The sequence below is a fragment of the Gossypium hirsutum genome, chromosome A08 (assembly GCF_007990345.1).
Source record: "Gossypium hirsutum isolate 1008001.06 chromosome A08, Gossypium_hirsutum_v2.1, whole genome shotgun sequence".
Taxonomy (NCBI): domain Eukaryota; kingdom Viridiplantae; phylum Streptophyta; class Magnoliopsida; order Malvales; family Malvaceae; genus Gossypium; species Gossypium hirsutum.
In genome coordinates, this window is record NC_053431.1 from 118654629 (window position 1) to 118672192 (window position 17564).

At 27.7% G+C, this 17564-nt stretch overlaps 1 protein-coding gene across 1 annotated transcript; it reads right to left on the reverse strand.

Annotated features, from left to right (window-relative positions):
• Positions 1-14045: 14045 nt before the first annotated feature.
• On the reverse strand, positions 14046-15565 carry LOC121204661 (putative zinc finger protein CONSTANS-LIKE 11). Its single transcript, XM_041074938.1, has 4 exons — positions 14916-15565; positions 14661-14822; positions 14414-14545; positions 14046-14275 (listed from the first exon to the last, which is right to left on the reverse strand). The coding sequence occupies exons 1-4, from the start codon at positions 15447-15449 to the stop codon at positions 14177-14179; spliced, it is 927 nt and encodes a 308-aa protein (XP_040930872.1). The 5' UTR covers positions 15450-15565; the 3' UTR covers positions 14046-14176.
• Positions 15566-17564: the final 1999 nt, after the last annotated feature.

The window sequence follows — 17564 nt, forward strand, 5'->3', positions numbered from 1 at the left end:
TAATGAGCTTGGATCTGAATTACCAGTCCAGGCTAAATTCAGACCCTAATTCGGATTACCCGTCCGGGCTAAATCCATTTTACACATATTCTTCGGGAGGGCTATATCAGGATAGGATCACCCGTCCGGGCTTGATCCTTTTTACCGTCAATTCCTTTTTAGATCCATCGAATTTTCCTTTCATTCAACCGAGATTTCTTTCTATTTTATCAAATATATCAATGTTTCATTAATTTTCATATAATGAACACTCAAATCATATTCACATCAATAACATACAATCTCAAGCATTTAAGAATATAATTCAAGTTACATGAACTTACCTTGATACTTGTTTGTAAACAGTAAAAATCTACTAATCCCGAACTTTTTCCTTTCCTCGATCTAGCTTCGTATTTGAATCTTCTGGATCTAAATAAATAAATTTAATTATCAATTTAATACATTTCATGTTCATATGCAACATTCTCTATAATTCAACTATTATTTATAATTCATTCAAAGCTGTCTACTTGAGTCATAGTCACTAAATTATTTATAACTTGAGCTATGGAACTCAAAATTAAGATCCGTTAATTTTCTCTGAAACTAGACTCATATATATTTTTACCATAAAATTTTCAGAATTTTTGGTTTAGCCAATCAGTACAGTTTATTCTTCAAAGTCACCCCTGTTCTGTTGTCTAACAGTTCTGACCCTTATTCACTAAAAATAAATTATCTCTTTATAAAGAATTCAAATGATGTTATTGTTTCTTTCTATTAAAAATAGACTCATTCAGGATTCTAGACATATAAATTTAAGTCCCTAATTATTTTTATTCAATTTTTTATAATTTTTCAAAGTCAGAACAGGGGAATCCGAATTCATTCTGACCTTGTCTCACAAAATTCATTATATCTCAAAATTTACAAATCCATTGCTTACAATATTTCTTCTATGAGAAACTAGACTCAATAAGATTTAATTCCATATTTTTTTAATCTTCTAATTCGATTCCTACAATTTTTGGTGATTTTTCAAAGTTAGTCTACTGCTGTTGTCCAAACTGTTTTAGTGCAAGCTGTTTATTACCATTTTTCCCCTAAGCTTTTAATAAATGATAATTTCGTCCCTACTCAATTAGCCTCTCAATTGAGCTGATTTTTCTCAATTAACATTTTATTCTATCACCTTAAATTAGTTTACAACCTTTAGGAATCAAAATTTCAGCAATAGACTTTAATTCCAAGCATTTTCACAATTAGGTCCAAAAAATCAATTTCTATTGAAATTACCTAATAAAATCATCTCATAAACAAATTAAAGCTTTAATTTCATTCTATTTTATCATAAACTTACAGCACTCAGCCATGGTGACTTTCAATTTCATCCATGAAATCAAAAACTAATGAATTTAATAGTAGGACCTCGTTGTAAAAGTCTTAGAAACACAAAAATTACAAGAAAAAGGCAAGGATTAACTCACTTGGTGAAAAAATTATGAAATACCAGCTTAGAGAATCCTCCTATGGCGTTTTTAGCTGCTGGAATTGAAGAGAAATGAAGAGAAATCTAGATATTTCTTATTTAGTCCTAGTTTTATTTAGTTAATTTTGCAATATTCCAATTTTACCCTTAATTTATCAATTTTTCTGCTGATTTCATACCCTTGCCGTCCAGCCCAAATAACTTTTGGGTCTAATTGTCTTTTAAATCCTTTCTCATTAGACTCTTAAGCTATTTAATCACTCTAGCAACTTTTACACCTATTACAATTTAGTCCTTTTCATTTAATTGACTACCCAAACATTAAAATTTCCTAACGAAATTTTAATACCACATTAATAAAATCTCATAAATATTTATAAAATTATTTTCGACTCATTTTTACGAGATAGAGGTCCCGATACCTTATTTTACCCAATTTCTTCAATAATTTCTTTTTCTAACTAATCACTAAATCGATAAAATTTTCCTATCAATATTTTCATACGATTTTCCTATCATATCAATTTTCAAGCAAAAATATTGAAATAAATTTCTCTTTAAATCGGATCTATGGTTACGAAACCATTGTTCCGATAACCTTGAATTTAGGCCATTACAGCCCTTCCCAGATAAATCAAAATCAATAATTTGATTTTTAAGGGTGAAGTATAGGATTATACAATCAAGCGTGTTTCTGTTTTAGTTATCAAACTATGAAAATTTTCAATTTTCTTACTAACGTTTTAGATCGTTTCTTGTTTGGTCACTCTCCATTAAATTATTAATGATATAATAACATATTTAGTCCTCAATATTTAAATATTCTATTATTTTGATCCTAATTCTAAATAATTCAATAAATTTAACCCTCCACATTTACAAATTATATTAACCTCAAGTACATATAATTAAAAATAAATTATATATTATAAAAAATACAAAATATAATATTATACAATACTATAATCCAATATCCATTAGAATTTAAAACTCAAATTAATAATTTATTTTTTATTGATATTATACATAGATTCTGTAATAAAATATATGTAAGAGTTGTTAATTTTTTTGTCCTTACAATTCAGGTACTCATTTATCTAAATATTCCTTATTAAATGTCTAATTTTTATCGTAATTTTTTTCAGTAGAAAATATCATCATAAAGCGAAAACATCAACTGATTAAATCTTAACCCGACATCGACCGAACTAGATCAGCTAACAATAATCCTTTCGCTGTAATCGGGAGACCTTCTACACTTGCAAACTTGAACTTCCAAAAATAACACATTTGACCATATGATCGGCATCCCCATTATGAATTCTTGAAATATGATGGATCCTTATGGTGGATCCTTACTCTTTAACTCCTTGGGATTTGATGCAACAAGAGCAATTCCACCAAACTGTTGTTGTCTCCCCCACCAGACAAAAGAAATTCTACCAGTAGTGCATTATCACATTCAACCTCTATCTGTTTAAAACCCTTCTCCCAAACTATAAGAAGACCTTCCAAAACTACTCTTGTTTCTACTTTAAAGATAAAATCATTACCAAAAGTCATCGAGAAACCACACAACCAATCAGTATCTAAGTCTCTAAATACACTTAGCCAAAGTTTGAAATCCATGTTCCAAGTAAGAAAGCCATGATATCACACATGGACATGAAAAACATATGTTCACCTTATAAACTTGAATAATAGCCTGCTAAGATGAAATTGTATATAAAACTCAAACATGTAAGAATAGTAGATGATATAGAATTTGTATGTTAGTCATGTAAAAATATAAATATTTTTTGAGTTTATTAAAATCTATTTGATTTAATTTTTTAATTTTTTATAATTAATTTAAAATTAAATTAAATTAAAAGTGATATGATATATTAAATTGAAAAAAAAGACAATTATGTTAAAAAGTAGTTTAATAAAATATAATAAAAAAACAACAAATCTAAGGATCAAACATATATTTAATAAATTTAAATATAACTTCTTTACCACTTCACTAGTAATCATTATTAAATAATTTTTTTTAAAATATTTTTTACATAAAATATTTTTCTATCATCGTGGGTGTGTCATAATAATGAAAATAGTTTAATCTTAAAAAGTAGAATGATGTATATGAGTTTCACTCACAGAGGAAATTTGGGTATGGAAGAGCTATAAAGCCTAGAGACCTTGTCTTTGTGGGGAAACAAAAACATAATTGATATCAAAGAGTGTTTCTTGCATGCGGTCGAAATCAAATAAATAATCAAATTTTATTGGATTGAGCGGTAAGGATTAGATGTTTTTTAAATAAGTTTTTGAGTTTGAGTTTTATATATAAAAATAATAATTTGTAGAAAATTTAATATTTTTTAAAAATTTAATTTAACTCAACTTTAAATTTAATCCAAATTAACTCTAAATTTAATCTCAACATAATATTGATACTGAAATTTAAAAAAAAAATCAAAATCAATGATATTACAAATTCGCATGAAAATAAAATTTTTCCTTTCTTTCTCCCTTCTATTTGGTGTAGTATTTTCTCCCCTCTATATGCCTTTAGCTTTGGCCTTGCTATGAGCAACCACTGGCCTAACCCCTCACTCTCCACTATCAATCCTAGGTTTTTTTTTTCCATTATTTTTTTAGCAAAATAATTTAAGCCAATTGTTGGAAATTTTGATTGAGAAAATAAAATTTCTGCAAGCAGATTAATTTTATTTTCATAAAACTGAAATGTTTTTTTATTTATTTATCTATAGCAATAAACTTTACTAAATTAGTACATTTTTTTTAACTCAACAAGATCTACTTTATTCCTAGTTTTTAAGCAAAATAATTTTTTTTGCTATTCTCAAACCTTCAATTTCTTAGAAAGTGAGGATCTAATTTCTGAACCAAACGCATAATGAAAACTTTAACACTGATCCTTCAATTTCTTAGAAAGTGAGGATCTAATTTCTAAACCAAACACATAATGAAAACTTTAACCTTTCAGTAAGAAAAGTTAATTCTCTCTATGAATAAAGTGAAACCAAAACAAAAACTCAAAATTTTCACAAAAAATAAAATTTATTTTAAAAAATAAATCTCACTAAATTTCGGCATAATAACTAAGCTAAATGATTATGCATATTTTAGTTAACCCATAGTCCCCATATACAGGGAAAAACCACAAATGTTGCAAGAATAGGAAAAATAATAATATTTTAATATAAAACATAGAATTCCTCTAGGAGTCTATGTAGAGGGCAGCACACACGTTAGGAATACCCAGTGTGTCGCCCACCCCTATCATATGCAGGCTTATTGGTTTTTCATGTATCAGATAAAATAGATATATTTTATCTAGTCTTATTTAAACACAAGCTCATATAATTTTCCAACCCAATAACATGTTTTTTATTTCCAAAATGAATCTAATTGATTCTTTTAATTAAATTGTTTTCTAAACTCAATTCTAATTTTATTAAAATCGTGATGATTTTATCATACTAGAATCTAGAATAAGATAAATTTATTTGTCTCGTTCAGTAAAACTACAATGACTAATTAATCTAATTTTTACTTTAAGGGTCTGTTTGATTGACGGAATTGATTTTCCGGAAAATCATTTCCAACTTTTCCAGCGTTTGATTGGCAGAAAATATTTTCCATTTGGAAAATGAACTCCAAAACAAGGGAAAATGGGTTACATTTTAGGGAAAATGTCTTACCCTTTCAATTTCCGTAAGACATTTTCCGTGCTCTCCTCTCTATCGCCTCCTTCATTCCTTCCTTCATTTCCGGTAGAAAAATGCTTCTGTTTATCGATTTTCCAGTAATTTGTTTTTTTAATTATTCAATACTTGTTTTTTAACACAATTACAAATAATTTATTTGATATTAATTTTTTCAATTTATAACGATTAATATTGTAGCTTAATAATTGAGTATTATTATAAATAAATTATTGCAATATATGTAAAAATAATTTAAAATATAAAAATTTATTAATATATATTAATATATGTAAAAAAAACTTTTCCGAAAAACATTTTCAAAAAATCTGCCAAGCAGCAGAAAATATTTTACACAGATTCAATCAAACACCAGAAAATATTTTCCAGTAAATCATTTTACAGAAAAGTAAAACATTTTCCAGAAATCATTTTACGGAAAATATTTTACTGGCAATCAAACAGACCCTAAACTCAATTATTTAATTGCAATCAATTAAATAATAATTTAAAGAAACTAAATTGATTTCCAAGTTTCTCTCTTTTTTTGCGAGAAAATGCATTTATTATAGATAGTAATATGTGCAATTTATTTCTCTTTTCATCATTTTCATTCATTCAACATATCAGTTATGGTTGCAATTCAAACAAGGTTATATTGAGCTAGTAGAAGGATCAATTGGACATACATAATTAGGGCTCAAATAATTTGTAATTAAGTTCCAACTCTTATCTATTAATTACAACATTATTTACTCATGGAGTCAAATCACTAAATACCATGACTGAACTTTCCCTTATTGAATATCATTACAAAAGCTACTTATAATTTTTCTCGTTCAATGACATTGTTATTTGTGTGTTACGATGCCCTTAATCTCTTTTGGTTGAAATCTGTTCACCCTATATTATCATATTTAATCTCATAATAACCATTGAATTTTTCACCATGAAAAAAATTATTACTAGCAAATAGTAAAATAAAATTTTCGTCTCAGGCAAATGACCAATGAGCACGTTTCTTTTTCATAAATCATTTAATGTCACTAAGAGGATTTCATCTATCTTTTACTGACTATGAATTCCACTATTGTAAATGAAATAATATCATACATAAGTTGCGTACCCAACTTACCAGTTTTCAACCCTTAACCAATGGAACACAGGCGCTTTCAATATATCAAAATATATGAGTTAAATACAAATAGTTCAGTCACTTACTCAGGATTTCAATAAGTCATAGACCATGAACCTTACAAGTGAATAAATTCATAAATGAGTTCAAGATAAATTTGGCATGGATCATGTCTGATGTATTGTTAGTCTAGACAATTACACTTTTGTATTTATCTTTCTGTGAGTCATTCGCTTCAATATCCAAAACAAAGTATCTCCCCAATCAAACACAATAGACAACAAAAAAGCCCATTGAATCAACTGCTCAATTTTTATTCATCAACGTATGTATCATTTAGATGACCTACTAATATAAGTTATCTTCTATATTATGATTTGACCACATGATGCAACTTAATGTTATTTAAACTTAAGCAAAAAGTGAGTTAATATTTGCTTATTCATTTTATTTTTCATGCAAAAAATCATTGAAGACTATGAAATTTTATTAATCAATCTATTCGAAATATTACAAGGGTTATTGATGAAATCAAAAGGGAGTCAAATCCCAACACCAATCTTGTCCTTGTTTCCATTTAGGTCGCTGATGCTAAGCAATGCATTATCGTTCCAAGGGTTTTGCCCTCCATCACCATCCGCCTTTGTGACTCTTTTTGCAGCCTCCTCCTGTTGAAAGACAACGGTTTTTTCCTCTCCTTCGTTCGGTGAAGCCCTTGCTTTCCACGCTTTTTCGACATTAACACTTCTTCCGAGTTCTCGTAGGATCTAACCTTCAATGGTGTTTTGGTGTCATTGCACTAGATTTGTTTCTGGTGGTTGTCTATCATGTCTCTTATGTTGTTTGGCTTTGGCTCTTCTCCATTGGAGTCCATGATTGTGCTGGTGGTAGCTTTGGCGTTCTCTTTGAGGTTTCACGTTGGCATGACCTCCTTTGGAAGGGGTGCATGCCGATGGGCCAAATGCTCTCACTGTCACAATGCTCTTCCCTCCTCCTCTATACTTTTTTTTTTAATTAATGAATTCAACCAATAAAACCAAATTGGTAAGAAAATGGTTGTCACAATCTTGAAGTTGGTAAGAGACCCCATAATCAGCACTTTTGAGTCCTAAAAATATTGAAAAAGAGAAATGGTGGATTCTTCCACATTGCAATAAAAAATAGATAACAAACAGTTTGAATTCCCAACATTGCCAAGACCTAGCATTTGACTACTTTTTAAAATTTGTTTTTATAGGGAACATCATTGTAGGTGTAGATTATTAGATAATGAATCTCACTCCATATTAACCAACTTTCATTAGTCATTTACAATTTCCAACTATTGGTTTGATTTTGCTGTATAAAGAAAACAGAAGCCACCTCTCACATATAAACTTTTTCCATAGCCAGTCAAAAAGCATCATTCCCAAGTGTTATTTAAGAAATAATTTTTTTTTCAATAATAAAAATATGAAAACATTTTATCTTTTCAAATATATTTTTATAATAATATTAAATACTTATTTATTAAATTAAAATTTTCAAAAAAAAAATTAGAAAAAAATTTATACTATACTTTTCCAGAAAAGAAAAATTAAAGTAATCAAGCATCTATTAGATGGCATTAATATATATATATATAGCACCAGCAAAAGCAAACCTAAGATCCAAAGACAAAAACAATAATGAAAAACCAAAATGCAGTAAAGTATGACTGAATTGAAGTCTGAAGTCAAGTCCACTAATCATTTATTTTTGAAGTCTCAATTAAAAATACAAGAGCACTTTAGTCATCATGAAGCCTTTCTAGGGCTAAGTTGATAAACATAATTATATTTTTTTCACACCTAAAGAAATTACCATGGTGAAACTTACTTCCTCAAAGCCGAGAAAGACATCATTGGCTTTCAAAGTCTTTATCTTGTATAAATTATAGGCCTCGTTTTAGGGTTATGTTTTCTACGATGTTTAAGGTTTAGAGTTTATAAGTTGAGTTGAGTCGAATTTAAGTTAAATTTATGATGGTATTTAAATTAATTTTTAAAATTTGAGTTTGATTCGATCTAAAAAATGGACTTAATTTTTTTCAAGCGTGCCCCAGTTTAAGAAAAGTAAATCCAGACACAACTCAATCCATCCATAATTGATTTTTTTTAGATAAATTTTTATTTAATAATATTTTTTTAAAAATATAATGCATTAAATGCACTAAAAAATCTAAAATAAAATTTTTATTACATATTAAAAAGTATTTATATAAAAATCACAAATAAATATAATAAATATTTTATTGTATTAAATATAACTTTTAGAATATTATATTTTGGATTGAGTCATTGAGTTATTTAGTTGAGTAAATTTTTTTCAAGGTTTTGGGTAATGATTTAATTGTTATTGTGATAGTAGTTTAATATAAATATATAATTATTATTTAACATATATAATTAATATAATATTTTTTTATAACATAATATATTTTGGTCGGATTGAGCTTGAGCAAAAAATATTGCCCAAAGCCCGAGCCATATAGAGAACGAGATTTAAATTTTACCCAAATTTATTTTTTGAGCCTTGTATTTTATTCAAACTTTCTTACTTTTTAAGTGATCAGCCCCATAAGCAGGTCTAAACTCGTTCCACAAGTAATTTTTTTCATTTAAATCAAAGGTAAACTATAAAAATAATCACTTTTGTTTCCCTCATATTACATTTTAGTCACTTATGTTTGAAATGTTATGTTTTAGTCACTTATGTTATTGTTTTATTATGAAGTGGTCACTCTGCCGTTAAGATCTGTTGCCTCCCAAACGGCAACCCTACATGGCAATTCAAATGGGTTTTAAATGTCAACTTGGATGTCCAACTAGGATGAGAATAAGTTTTTAATTAAATAAATTTAATTAATTAAAAATTTTAAATTATTTATACCTTGAACTTGAACAGAAAAACTATTCGTCTCCTTTTTCTTTTAGTTTTCTTTTCTGTTTTGACTGAAAAAACTATCCTCATATTAGTTGGACCTCTAAGTTGGCATTTAAAACCTATTTGGACTATCACGTAGGATTGTCGTTGGGGAGATAACAGAACTTAACGACAGAGTGACTATTTCGTAACAAAATGATAACGTAAGTGACTAAAACGTAACATTTCAAATATAAGTGATTAAAATATAATTTGAGACAAACAAAAGTGATTATTTTTGTAATTTACCCTGTTTGTCGTCGAAAAAATTTACTTTCATGGTCAATGATATGGGTATTCCTTTATATTTGTAAAAATTAACAAAAGTCGTAGTCTTAAACTTTCTAAGGAAAATTTGGTTGGGCTGGTTAGGGATGGTAAAAAACACCGTCTCAAGATATTTATGAAGTTGGTTTTTTATGTATTATTTTGTCATAACAAAGGTATTCACTAGAAGTAGTGATGATTATTGTTTTCATATAAGTACTTCTTGAAGAGGTAAATGACTTACGATGAAATATGCTTTATTTTCATGAACAAGAATTAAACTTTAATTATATGATTAAAAAATGAGATGAACAGTTATCACGCTACACCACACTATTAGACTTATTCATGCGTCGGGTCACTCAACTCGAAGGCCTGCTCGAAATGTGAGAGGGTTTTGACAAAAAAATATAGGCATGTAAAATGGCTTGGACAAAAAAAAAGGCCCATTTAAAAAATAGGTCGAGTCTCAGGTAAGGCATTTTTAGCCCCCGCCCGGCCTAGCATGGCCTAACTTTACTAAAGGACAAAAAAAATCTATTTTTTTTTGTTTTTTAATATTATTTTCTTATTATTTTATCCCTATTTTGCTGCCATTTTATTATTATGTTACTATTATTTTCTTGTTATTATTTGGATATTGTATAAAACTTATTTTATTGTTAATTTTTTTATTATTTTAAAGACATTTGTTAATTTTGTTATTATTTTAGAGACATTTGCTTGCTAAGTTGCATCTATCTTAGTGTTATTTAAGTGTACATATTTTTTAAAATTTATTTTCAATTTGTTGAGAAGTGTTTATTTTGATGTTTTTAGTATTTTTGATGTATTATATATATTTTAAAAGTATATAAAAATAATATAAAAATTAATATAGGCGGCCCGAGTTTTAACATTTTTATCCGGGTCAGGCTCGGGCAAAATTTTACGCCCATTTTTTGGGCCAGGCTCGAGCCCAGGCATAACAAACGGGCTTAAGTTTTTAGTTAAGCCTAACCCGGCCCATATACACCTCTACACACCATTCTCCTTTTAACTTATTTTCCCAAATTTCCCTCTCATTTTCATTTTTTTCTCTTATGTATGTCATCTTAAGCATAGTCTTTGTTGTAAATCACAACACCTTAAAAAGTAAACCATTATCAGTAAATTCGACGTTGAACCAAAAAAAAAAAAGGACAAAACAAATTCAATGGGAAGATGTCAATTATTTTTTTAATTTATTAATCACAATTTAAAAAAAATTTTAAATTAAGTTTAAGTCAAACCAAAGTCAGGGACACAATTAATTTTCTAGTTTAAGTTTCGATAAGTTAAATCTTTTTAAAACTAAAGTCAAGTTGAGGTTCAAGCATGTCTGTAGAGAAACATCGAGTCGAAGTCAGGACAGGTAAAAATCTGACTCATTTCACTCCATTGTGATTAATAAGGCTGTTAAAATTTACTTAAAGCAATGATTGGAATTCTGGTTTATCACTAAGATGATATAAATTCGAACATTGTGATTCACTTTCCTCCAACATTATAAAAATAAAAAGTTTTTGGAATTTTGAAGTAGCCACAAAAGCCCTCTTCTTAGACTTATCATAAAAAGGAAACAACTTAAAAATCACTTTGATTCTATTCTCCGCATCCCAAAAGAAAAAAAATGGTCCTTTTAGGTTTTAAACAACCAAACATATGGCCTTTTATGATCACTCCAAAGATTCTTTTTGGCTTAAACAACTTTGACTCCACATCTTGAGTTAATATTTAATATAAAAATAAATGATAATAAATAATTAAAATTAAAGATAATTTATTTTTTATAATATATAATTATTTTATTCATTATCAATACAAGAAATGGTAAGCAAAGCAAAGCAAAGCATTGCATTATATTGCTTTCCATTGCCAAATAAAATACAAAAACATTGACACTTAATCACTTTGCCACCAATATTTTAATAGGAAAGAACAAATGGTGACAGACAGGATATATATATATATATATATATATTCTTTGTTATATGCCATTATATAATATATAAGTATAGGATTGAGAGAAATACAAATTGATATGTGTTAATCAGCTTGACACATGCTTTCACTTTACATCTGCTTTGCCTCACCCTTTATTATTTTTATTTGCTTTCTTGCCAACAACCTTCATTCATTTGTTTTAACAAAAAGAAAAAAGTCTTTAAACAACCAGATTATTTGTTTAATTTCTAGATTCTCAAACAATAAAATAAAAGTGCTTTGCCAATAGCTCTAATCTCTTTCAATTCCATTAATTCACTTTTCTCAATATAAATGATTCATTGATTCATGCAAACAACGAAATAGTAAAAGTCTATAATGTCTATTCTATTTATTTGGGGTTTCGTCGTATCGTCACGACGTCACTTCTATTTTACCTCTTCTTCGATAAATTATTGAATATTTTTTTAAATGTCTATAATGTATCAAATAAATACAAGATACGCCCTACAAAATATATTATATTTTTATAAATAGAAATTAAAACTCTAATTTTACATAATTAAGAAATGAGATCAGCCACACCACGTGATTAACATTTAACGATTACTGCTACCGTCAATAGAGAATATATTTTTTTTTATATTTTTCAATCAGCTATTTCCAGTTTAGGAACCGAAATTTAGTAAAAATATAGTGTTAAGTGGAATGAGAACGATCAAACAAAGGGTTTATATATATTTCTCCATAGAGTGAATCAATTTTCATGCCATCCACTTTTTCATTAAGTGCTAAGCCATCATTATGGCCCCTGGATTTGACAACACTCAAAAAGGGTTACAATAAACAAACCAATCCTCTACACTTGGGAAATTGCTTTGACTGTTATCTTCTCATTGGAAATTTTATGCTTTCATATTAAAAATAATATTAAAATTAATTAATTATAAAAATTTTACGAATAATAAATTAATTACGAATATGAGATGTTTGCTATAATAATTTTGGATGTTATTTAATACATTAGCGATATCAATAATTTTTTTTTTAAAAATTAAAAAAATAAAAAATATATTTATTTAATTAATGTTATCAATGTGTCAAGCCGCGCTCTCTTGATTAAATAAAAAAAAAAGATAGTTTCCTCTCTTTTTCTTTTACTCTCATCTAGTTTGATAAATGATAATATGTTAAAAAAAGTATTAAAAGCTTGGAAGTAGAAGTGGTTTTAGGGATTAAATTTAGAAAAAAAAGCTATTATATGGTGTTCGAATCATAAATAAATTTTTTATTATTTTTTTACTAAATTTTTTTAGCTTTTTTTTCTTAATCAATTTTTTTTTAAAAAATTCACCAGCTAATATATTAGACTGTATTAAAATTAGTGTAACAAAAATACAATTTTTGTAATTAATTTAGCCTTCACTCTATCTTGATAATTAATTAATTTTTAAAATATTTTTATAAAAAAAATCCCGAAATTTTATCATAGACCTCTTTTCTATAGTTGTTTTCCAATTGAAGTATGAACAATGAAGCCACTTCCCAAGCCATTTCATCAAGAAAATAAAATAAAATAAATGGTCTAGCCTAAGAAAAAACCATGTAGCAAAGTAGAGTTTGACCATACCAATCCATATTCTAATGAATCCATCTTTAGAATATATCATCATATATATGTTATATATTTTTTCAATCAAATCCATCAATTGCTTTATAACGAAGAAAAGAAAATTTGTAACTCTACCCACTATAGATTTTTATGTGTATTTTATGCTGATAAATAATCCACCTTCCATTGGAGTTTATTTTTCTCAATTTAACAGTAAAGTTGCTTGACATTATCATTGCATGTACATACTACAATTTGAACTTTTTAAAGTGTTTCCACTTCATATAAAGAATGAACTATGTCTATACCATGTACATGCATCTCCCAAATTAACAATTATAACCATTTAAATAATGAGATGGGAAGAAATTCTGCCTTTTTTTATTTAAAAAATAGTAATTTATATAGTAGTATTCTCTCAAAGTACTATTAGAGTGAGCCTAGTTATTAATCTTCCGTTGGTCATGAATTTTAAAACTATACCATACTCAGTGTAAGGATCGAACCATCAACCATTGGTTAAGGTAAGTGAGACATTTACTATCTCGCCTAAATCTTGTAATTTTTAAATTTCTTTCAATATAGTGTTATTTCCTTGAATATAATATATATGATCACGAGACTAAAATATTGTCATAAAATTCATTGTTTATATTTAAAGTATGTGCACTTTAAAGTAAAGAGCATAACGTCATTACAATAAAATAATGATAATGATGAGATCTTATTACGAGGTCAAAGATTCGAAATCAAGTTAAATAACATATAATAATATATATCATTGATTAATCTTGTAACGTAGAACGATATTTGAAAATTTATTAAAGAAAATGAAGGGAATAATTCTTAGTTTTATTTATTTATTTATTTATTTTTACAATTCCATTAAAGAAACAAATGCGCCAGTGACTTCAAAATTTTGATAACTTTTATTTTTTAAAAATATATTCTAAGGTAAGGAGCAGGTTTGATTGGTCGAATCTTATATTACAATCAGAAATGTTTTTTCTTGAAAGAAATTAAAATATTTCAACTATTCTGAAAACGAGATTCTCAATATTCTTATATCAGAAACAACCATGGTGATATGGAAACTGATTTTGTTGACTAAAACTATTGATAAATGTTGCTCTTCCCATGATTTCATCCTCCACTTCATGTAACGCCTGCAAATTAATACATTAAAAAAATGAGAAAAATGATAATTTTTTTCGAAATATTGTATTGTATTGGATACAGATACAGAAACAGAAACGATTAATGATGCCACATTGAACTATGAGGAATGGATTGGAATACAGTACCCATAGCTCATCTTCGTCTTCGTCTCTAGTTGAATTACATGGGAGTTTCGGAGTCTCAACAGTGTCATCGTTGCGAGTGAACCGGCCTCGTACACGAGGACGATTGTCTGCTAGTGTTTTACGGCATGCATACTTTGCAATCAAACATAAACCAAACCAAACCAAACTGTAATGACTAGTTTAGAACACAATCAAAAACAAATTAATGTCGTAATTAATAATAATCATTGAAAAAAGTTGTGAAAACCTTAATTGTTTTGTTGAAGTTCCTTAGATTACGCTTTGCTCTGTACTTTGAAATCCTCTCTTGTCTCTCTTCTGGGTTGTATCGTCCTACTTTGAACGGTACTTCTTCTATTAACGAATTCTCTATAGTCGACCTTTGGTTGTCATTCACGTTTCTCATATTCTAAATCGTCGAGGAACAAACAAGATTTAAAATAAATAAATAAATAAACAAAGACAGAGTGAACAACATAATTTGTTTGGTGGTGCTGGATACCTCTAAATCGCCGGTGCTGGAAACCTTCCTCATATGTGTGGCGAAAAAGGTATTTTCCGGCAAGCTGAAAGCGGTTTGGCCTTGAAAATTCTGGGGTTCCATCAGAGAATTAGGAGCGGTTTGGAACGAAAAGTTAGGCTTTGTTTCGAAAGAATTGCTACTAAAGCTCCTTTGCAAGTAATTTGCTACATTGTCAATATTAAAAGCAGAACCGAAATCCACTAGAGATTCTTCATTTTTAACAGCCGGAAAACTCAAGCTGCTGGAACTTTGGTACTCATTTGCTGCATTTGGATCAAATGAGAAAGATGGAAAGTGGGTAGTTTGATAAAGGCTGAGATTTTCAAGCTGGTCCGTTAATGGCGACCCTGAAACCAATTGGTCTGAACAATTGGATTCGTCAATTGGGTTTTGTTGGGTCATCAAAGATTGAAGATTGTAATCGGATGAGGAATCGTAGAGAGGAACCAAAGGAAGATCAAACAGGAAGTGCTCATTGAATGTATCAGGCGGAACAGATATATTGTCAGACATTTGAAAACCAAACTGGCTAACTCTTGATTGAATTAAACCCCCCTAAACAGAAAAAAATTAAGAGAAGTGAGTTGATTTTGTTGTCCTATTTATTCAAGGCTTTCGCATTACATTCATGCAAGAACAAGACTAAGGTCTATGGCCTTTCAAACAACACGCATATATATAGACTAGACCAGAGGAGATGAAGAATTTCTTTAGCCAATTAGATTATGACATCTGGAAAAAATGTTCAGAAAAAGAAAAATATTTTGTGTTTATATGGGCTTGAGTCAGGAATTTCTTTTCAATTTTACGAGATACTTTATTTCATATATTTTCAAGCGAACATGTTTTTTTTTTTCAAGAATTTATTTCCTAAAACCAAACATAAATTTGATTTTTCGAAAATTACTTTTGAGATAAGTTATATATTTACTCTAGTTTATCATAAGCAAAAGTATGTTCCTTTCATTTCCCTTTTAGAAATTTATTTAAAATATGTAATATTATATATTCGTATAATTTAAATATCTAAAATAATATTTTCGATATTTAAATTAAATGTTACAAAAACTTAAATTAATTACTTAAGAAGTATTTAAAACGCGGATTGAATTTTAGTTTGATTGGCACCGGCATTTACATTATTGCTAGTGTAAGAGGTAGGGTGAGTAAAACTCGATTCGAATTGAAAAAAATTTCAAATTTCGAGTCAACTCAAATAAGTAATTCGAGTTTCAAGTTCGAATCAAGTTGAACTTTACAAATCGAATAATTCAAATAACAGATTGGTGTAAATACCTTTTAGCCCCTGTTAAGTTTGAAAACAAGCAAAATGAATTAAAAAAAATCAAAAATAATTTTCAAAAATACAAAATAATTTTTAAAGTTTTAAAATATTTATAAAAATTTCAAAAAATATCCTTAAAAATATATAAAGGAAGTTTAAAGAAATTAAAAAAAATTTCTAGAATAATAATTTTGAGAACCTAAATAAGTTAATTAATTATTAAAGTTTATCATACTAAAATATTTTATTATTATTATGCCTTGAAAAGGTTTTCAAATATATATGATTTCAAATTTATGTGCTCTAATATGAAATTAGTTATACTGTAACAAGATTTTAATTTAACATGTTTAATTTTTTAATTTAACTTGAACAAATTCACTCGATTAGACTCGACTTGAATTTCATCTCACTCGATTCGATTCGAAAAAATTTCAAATCGAGTTAGGATGATTAAATAGGACTAATCAATTCGATTAACTTAAAAAAATTTCACTCGATTCGTCTCACTTCGATCGAACGCTCATCCCTAGCAGGAGGACTTGGGTTTGAATGTGTCGAAGCACATTGTCATCCTATTTAAGAGTTCAAGGGTTATGAGTAGTTCTAAACATTTTATATATATATATATAAAGCATATATGATAAGATTAATGTAAAAAAAATGTATTTAAAATTTATATTTCATACATCAAAATATTAATAATAAATTACAATAAAATAATTTTTATTATGATTTAAATCTATATATTTTTATATATCATAATATTAATAAATTTCAATATCATTTAAATAAATATTTAATCTTTTTAAAAATATTTCTTATTAAATTAAAATTTTCAAAAATACTATTATACCATACTTTTTAAAGCAATACTAAAGTAATGTAAGTAAACTGTTGTTAAGCATCTATTAGATGGCATTATATATATATAAAGCAATAATTAAAAACTAAACTGCAGTAAAGTATGATGAAGCCTGAAGTCAAGGCCACAAATCATTTATTTTTAAAGTCTCAATTAAAAATTCAAAGTGTTGGTCACCCATGCCACTTTAGTCATCATGAAGCCTTTCTAGGGCAGAGGGGGCTAAGCCTATAAAGAAATAAATCACCTTAGTCAAAGTCATGTATTAATATGGTTTCGAATTTATTTATATTTTTAAATATTATCTTTATATGTTTTTGTTGATAGGTTGATCTATTTGAAAGATACTTTTAAAGTATTGCTTACTAGATAGTTAATCGATTTCTCAGCAAATGAAAACATTATTCTTTGATAGAGGCTTTTGTGCATCAACATGCCCAGAGCACATACCCAGTGGGCCTAGTTCGTAGAGTCAAGA